At 42.4% G+C, this 6,508-nt stretch overlaps 1 protein-coding gene across 1 annotated transcript; it reads right to left on the reverse strand.

Annotated features, from left to right (window-relative positions):
* Positions 1 to 563: 563 nt before the first annotated feature.
* LOC147994709 (uncharacterized) lies at positions 564 to 6,121 on the reverse strand. Its single transcript, XM_087659860.1, has 2 exons — positions 5,737 to 6,121; positions 564 to 2,181 (listed from the first exon to the last, which is right to left on the reverse strand). Exons 1-2 carry the CDS (start codon positions 5,994 to 5,996, stop codon positions 2,070 to 2,072), a joined length of 372 nt encoding a protein of 123 aa, XP_087515986.1. The 5' UTR covers positions 5,997 to 6,121; the 3' UTR covers positions 564 to 2,069.
* Between the last annotated feature and the right edge of the window lie 387 nt (positions 6,122 to 6,508).

Genomic DNA, 6,508 nt, shown 5'->3' on the forward strand with positions numbered 1-6,508 from the left:
ACACAAATAATAAATAAAAATAAATAAATATTAAAGTACAAATCTCTGTCTATTAGTTTCTGTGGCAAGACTGCTAAATGACCCTGGATGGCATTGTTTTTCTTAGCAAGGACACTCTGAGTACAGTTTCGTCGAAGACCCGATACCACATGCTGCTAAGAACTGCCTGAGATTAGCTTTCACACAGTACAGAAATAGGCTCAGTGCTTTCCGACAGCAAGTGTAAGCCCTCCTTCCTTTTCTCCTAAAGTAGCACAGTATAGCTATGTTGGACTGGTATCGAGAATCCTCTGGGACAGTTCAGTAAAATCCACAAGCTGAACAAAGTAAGAAAGTTGCTCATAACCTTGAATGCAGGAACGGCCTAGCTAATCTGATCTTTTACTGGAGAGAGAAAAATGCACACACTTGGAATTTTTCTTTTAGCCAGTTTGAGCCAAACATACAATCTAGGTTTTATAAAACCTTAGATTGTCTTGAAAATTTGTAAGAAAATTAATCAGCATAATACTTTGTCGCGCGCCCAATGTCTCGCCAGCAAGAAAGACGCATGGACACCAGGATCCTTCTGCAGCAAAGCGTTTATTACATCTTGAAGAGGAGAGACCCGAGCCCCAGAATGGCGCTGCTTATATACACCCTAGCGTGGCACGTCCACACCTGATTGGTCGCTTACCCATGATCTCATAGGCACGCCCCGGAGTGGGCAAAGACCTGGCACAAAGGCACTCTTGCACATGCGCACACAGTTAACTTCCTGAAAGGAAGCCGGCTGGCGCGGCGGAGGCCAGCGCCATCTTGTAATGGCGAAAGCTATCCCAGCTTTCCATGTGGGGCGCAGTGGAACCCAGCGCCATCTTGTGGTTGCGAATGTTATTGCGGCCCTCTACATCTCCCCCTTATTATTTTATTAATTAATAACAATAAATTATTGTCTAGGCTGGTCTAGGTCCCTGCAGTTACGTCCATCTGCTGTGGCTCCTGTCTTAGGTTGTTCCTCTATGTCACAGCCTTATCAAAGGGTAACCCTATCGCCACCGGACCCCGGGTACTGTGCATGAGGAAAGTTCCCCGTCTTTGGATACCACAGTGCTGTGTGACAGTAACTGTTAACGACCTAGGGTGAACTCTAAAAAGAGGCCAGCCAGAAAATGAATTAGTGGGGAAATCATGATCACCCTATCGCATGCAATGAGGAAACCTCAGCGATGTGGAAGGGCTGATCAAAGAATCATTGAGTCTTTCTCATCCCAGTGCAATGGATCCACAGATCCATGGGGTGCAAGAGCAGAGAACTCTGATACCGACTAATTTTTGAGGATAGATAACCAAATTTTAGGGGAGGCCCCTTGTACAATGGCCACAAGTGCTTGAGTGATAACGGCCTTGTCACATTTCTGTTGAGATCTGAGTTTGCAAACCAACCATAGCATGAACACTAATCCACAGCATAGGGCTGCACCAAACAGAGCCACTCCCGATAAGTAGTGGGCACCTCATTTGGTTCACCTCAGCTGTTACCACCAAGGGCCGTAGTCAAGCCGCTCCTATAATAAAATTTTGAACTCCCAATTGTTAGGAACTACTCCAGAAAGTTCACCCACTGTGTTTGTCTAACAATAGAATGGGGGAGGGTAACTCCAGACACTGTAGACACAATGGCTATAGCAGTAAATGGCTGCTACAATAGCAGCGAAAGTAACAAGGTCTTTCCCAGGACAGTTCAGGATCAGCCATTCTTCTCTGGAACAACCAGCAGGCAATGGAACCATGTCTGAGATCTGCATAACCAGGGCAGAGTTTCCCAGTCCACAGCAGCTTCACGCAGATGCCATTCCTGTGAAGCAACAGACTGCCAGATGACAACACCAGTTAAGGCAGCAAGAGTCACCAGGGGAATGAGGGGGGCAGCAACGGCTGGAGTCCAGTCTTCTCCAGCAAGCAGCAGTGCACAGAGGGTCAGAGAGCAGGCCACAGTGGGACGGGACACACGCAGCGGTAACACTGACTGCAGCAATGCCAAAATCTCTGTGATGACAAAAGATGAGGGGGACTCTTCCATCTTCCTCTCAGGGCAGGAATGACTCCAGGGACCCGAACCACGAGAGCTGAATCTTCATGCTCCCAGTATCAGCAAGTCTCAGCAACCACCTCTGGCAGCTGGCATACTCTTGTAGCATCCTGTAGAAATAACACAAACATTCCCTCTTCCCCATATAAAATATCTGGACAGGATCATGTCAATATGTGCATCTTTCTATTTCACCTAGGCAGAAGTATGCCTAGTTGTAGGGTGCCATAAACTTTGGCATCCAAATTTTAAAATTGAAATAAAAGGAGCATTATTTAGCATACAGGGATAACTCCCCCTATTTATTTATTAAGATATAAATTGTCTAGTATCATTGTCCTGCCTCATTAAGGGGTCCAGGCAATCTAGTTTGAGTTCTTAAATGGCCTCTAAAGGAACAGTATTTAGTGTTCTTAACCACTAAGCCATCTCTCTAGCACCTCACAAACTTTATTTACCTAAACATAAGCATTAATTAGAAATGTCAAATCTTGTAAATATTGTCCAGATTCAGTCGTACTAGAAATCCCTGAGCTGGCAGGGTGAGGCTGGGCATTGAAAGTAAGCAACTGGAGTCTCCCTCTTTTCGTGAGAGTGTGTTATCAACTCCATTACCATTTTCAAGGAGCTGGGTCTATGGTTTTGTTTAGTTGTCTGAGCCAGAGCACTGAAAGGACAGTGAATTGTCAGACAATTCACACTGAAATCATCACTCACTGATTTTATGTAGAAAACCTGCCTCTAATAAAGCATTAAGTAATTGTAAAATTTGAGGGCTAGTAGTATCTAAAAAGATAAAACCTTTTAATCAATTGTAAACCACAAGCCACATATTGGCTATCAGTATATGAATTGAAAGCTTGATTTTTTAACATTTAAAAACAGTGGGCTACAGCATGTAATTTTGTTTACAGGAAATACAAAAGCCTGCAAAGAGTAAAATTATAAATTTTGCCTGAAAAATTTGTATATGTAATAGGCCAAATATCAGTATTTTGTTATAACCATTTAACTGTTGTTTGGAATAAGATATGTTTTATCAGGTTTCTTTTTAAAATACCTCCATGACTCTAGTCCACAACTCTGTATTAACACAGCTGAAGTTTTATCTCCAATGTGCATAACAAAGACCTAAGTCCTCCGGTAAGGTGAGGTACTTAGCCAATTAACATATCCTTAGAAGCTTAAAATTAGCTTCAAATATTCTTTTCTGGAGTAGTGCAACAGCTACTCCCCAAATATTAAAGCTCATTTTGAGAGCAAAGGTTTGTAGTAAAAATTTCCACATACACTGAAAGATTTAAGTTCTAACTTCTTACATTGAAGAAGCAACAAAATTACATAATATAAGGCTATTAGCCATTCTTAATGATATCACTCTATGGGCTCTCTAAAATTATAAGCAGGCTCACGAAATGAAAACTCAAAATCAATCCTCTAAATCTATCTTGAAATGGCAGTTGTAGTAAGTAAACTGGCTGTAATGTTCTCACAAGTTCCAAAACCTCATCAATCCTTCGTAAATCTTGGAACAATCTCTACCTGTTTGATTTTTTCTTAATTAAAAATAAGTTTGAGTTAGTCAATGTAACACTGGCAATCCTTTATCACAATCTTTAAGTTCTCTTGTAACACCAGAGCACAACCACAAGGTCACCTGAGTTCTGAGTAGTGACTAGGCAGCTGTCCTGGGGGCAGTGGAATTAGCATTAAAATACAGATAACTTCAGGGCAAACCACAACTTTGGAAAGCAGAACTCAACTTCTAACAAACTAGCTTCTAAAATCTCTAAGACACCGAGTCTATCCTTTATGCTACTAAGTTTGACTGCCAATTCCTACATATGAATGCACGATGGTGTAGTCTCCAGTACCTCAACAAGGAGACATTGTCCTCAATTCTTTTAGAAGCCTGGTTTCTAGGATAAGAATTCCATAAAAATATTATCTCAATTTAGATCTGTTTCCCTAGGTTGGCTCATGCCACATGTTGTCTAGAAATGACTCCATCCAAATTACCAGCTTTATGCCAACTTTCTGTTATCAATATTATACCTTTTTAACCATATCCAACAACTTGATAGCCAATAGTCCATAACCAAGGCAAGTATTTACACATTTAAAACCAATCAGAAACAAATTGAAGTGGCTACACATATCTTTAATATTTAGACCAAACACCATTTTTACCTTTTTAGCTATGATTTTAAGAGAAGCACCTTGTCACCCGTTGAGTCAAATAATAAGTCAGGGATTTCTCTAAGAGAAACAGCTCTCAACTCTTGTACCAAAGAAGCTGAGAAGCTGCTGGCGCCTTTAAGATCAGCTCGTGCAGACGCTTAGCCTCTGGGCAGCTTCTCCAGCTAACCTAAACTCCTGGCTGCAGGTGTAGGGATCTAAAGGCCTGATTGAAACTGTTTTTTATTCACTTGTTCCTTTTTGAAATGAGTTAAAACCAAGTCAAGGTGTGAACGACCAGCAGATAAAGTTTTTACCATTTTTTCTTTTTCTTTTTTTTTTTTTTTTTGGTTCTTTTTTTCGGAGCTGGGGACCGAACCCAGGGCCTTGCGCTTATTAGGTAAGCACTCTACCACTGAGCTAAATCCCCAGCCCCCATTTTTTCTTTTGAACATGAAACATAAAACATTTAAACGACGAGAAACAAGAACCACAGACATAAACTGACAGACATGGGGACATCCTGGTGCACCAGGGACAGACAATAGACAAAGAGGGAAGAAACCAGATGGTGTTTGTGGTGACTATCCACTCGAGTGGAGTTGATATGGACGATGGATTGTCTCAATTCCTGGACTAGTCCATCAACGTGTTGAAACCCAATTCCTGTAAGATACTGAGATATATTATCTGAGCAGCACGACTGACATTCACCAATGGTATGGAAGTGAAACACAGTCCTGAGTATTTTTACTCACAACCCAATTACATTAACTCCATCAAGCTGTCCATGGGCGTTGAGAATTGAGATATCTTTTTGTTTGATTCTCCTGAGTAAATGTTTCAGGCAGTCTACCTCGATCAAATCTGATCAGTATAACTCTGTGAAGTTTCCAGAGCCTAATCACACCTTTTAAAAGCACAAAGACAAAATTTTTCTCCCAAAATACTGTGTTCCTTTTATCCCCCTTTCTTTTCTTTTTTTCTTTCGAGACCTTTTCTCCCTCCGATATACTTTCTTGTTGCTCTGCAAGGATCCTCTGACCTGACCTTACGGCTGTAACAGCTTCCCACACAAAGAAAAAAGTAAACAAAATTACCAGCCTTGCCCACAAAGGATCCATAACTTTTGGTTTCTTCACAGTGGCTCTCCACCTAGGCCCATATCTTTCTTCTTCATAGCGAGCTGCCTCATCTTCTAAATCCTCTTCCTCAGAGGGGCTAAGCTCGTCTGTTTCTGAACTATCAAGCCCCAAAGCCTCTAACTCCTTTACCGGATAAAGGCTTTTCCTTTCCGGGGCTTTCTCCTCCTTTCCCTGTTTCTCTCCTGGGGCGTCCTTTCCCCTATCTCTCCCTTCCTCTGATCTAAAGTCCTTGGAAGGGCCTTTTTTCTTATGTGCATCTTTTCTCTTTGAGCTCTTTAATCTTTCATCCTGCTCTGTTTCTGACATGCTGTATCAAGACCAAACATGCCTCTCAGAGCTTACCTCTCGACCTGCAGTTCTGGACCCTCTCCACGAGCAGAGGCTCTCCTCGGTGCCAGCGATGGTGTGGCATTTGTCCCGGGTTTCGGCACCAAATGTCGCGCGCCCAACGTCTCACCAGCAAGAACGACGCGCAGCCACCAGGATCCTTCTGCAGCAAAGCGTTTATTACATCTTGAAGAGGAGAGACCTGAGCCCCAGAATGGAGCTGCTTGTATACACCCTAGCGCAGCGCGTCCACACCTGATTGGTCGCTTACCCATGATCTCATAGGCACGCCCCAGAGTGGGCAAAGACCTGGCACGAAGGCACTCTTGCACATGCACACACAGTTAACTTCCTGAAAGGAAGCCGGCTGGCGCGGCGGAGGCCAGCACCATCTTGTAATGGCGAAAGCTATCCCAGCTTTCCATGTGGGGTGCAGTGGAAGCCAGTGCCATCTTGTGGTGGCGAATGTTATTGCGGCCCTCTACAATACTTAAACATTTATAGGCCACTTTTGGTGGCATAACACTTTACTAGATGTGTGCATCTTCTCCATGTTTCTCAGTGCTCTACAATCAGACAGTATTACAATTAGTTCCAAACTTCAGGGCAGAAGTCTGAGGACCACAGAAGACGTGAAGAAAGAATACAGATTTAGGCAGAAAGCTTATGTCATGGACTTAACTCTTTACATAAAGAATTGGTAAATAAGTTAGTGTATTTTTTTATAAATCCTCAATGAAAATCAATAAATTTATTCTGGTTTTCCAAGGTAAGTTTTCTTGTATTT

Source organism: Rattus norvegicus, chromosome 4, assembly GCF_021556685.1.
Source record: "Rattus norvegicus strain SHRSP/BbbUtx chromosome 4, alternate assembly SHRSP_T2T, whole genome shotgun sequence".
NCBI classification, from domain to species: domain Eukaryota; kingdom Metazoa; phylum Chordata; class Mammalia; order Rodentia; family Muridae; genus Rattus; species Rattus norvegicus.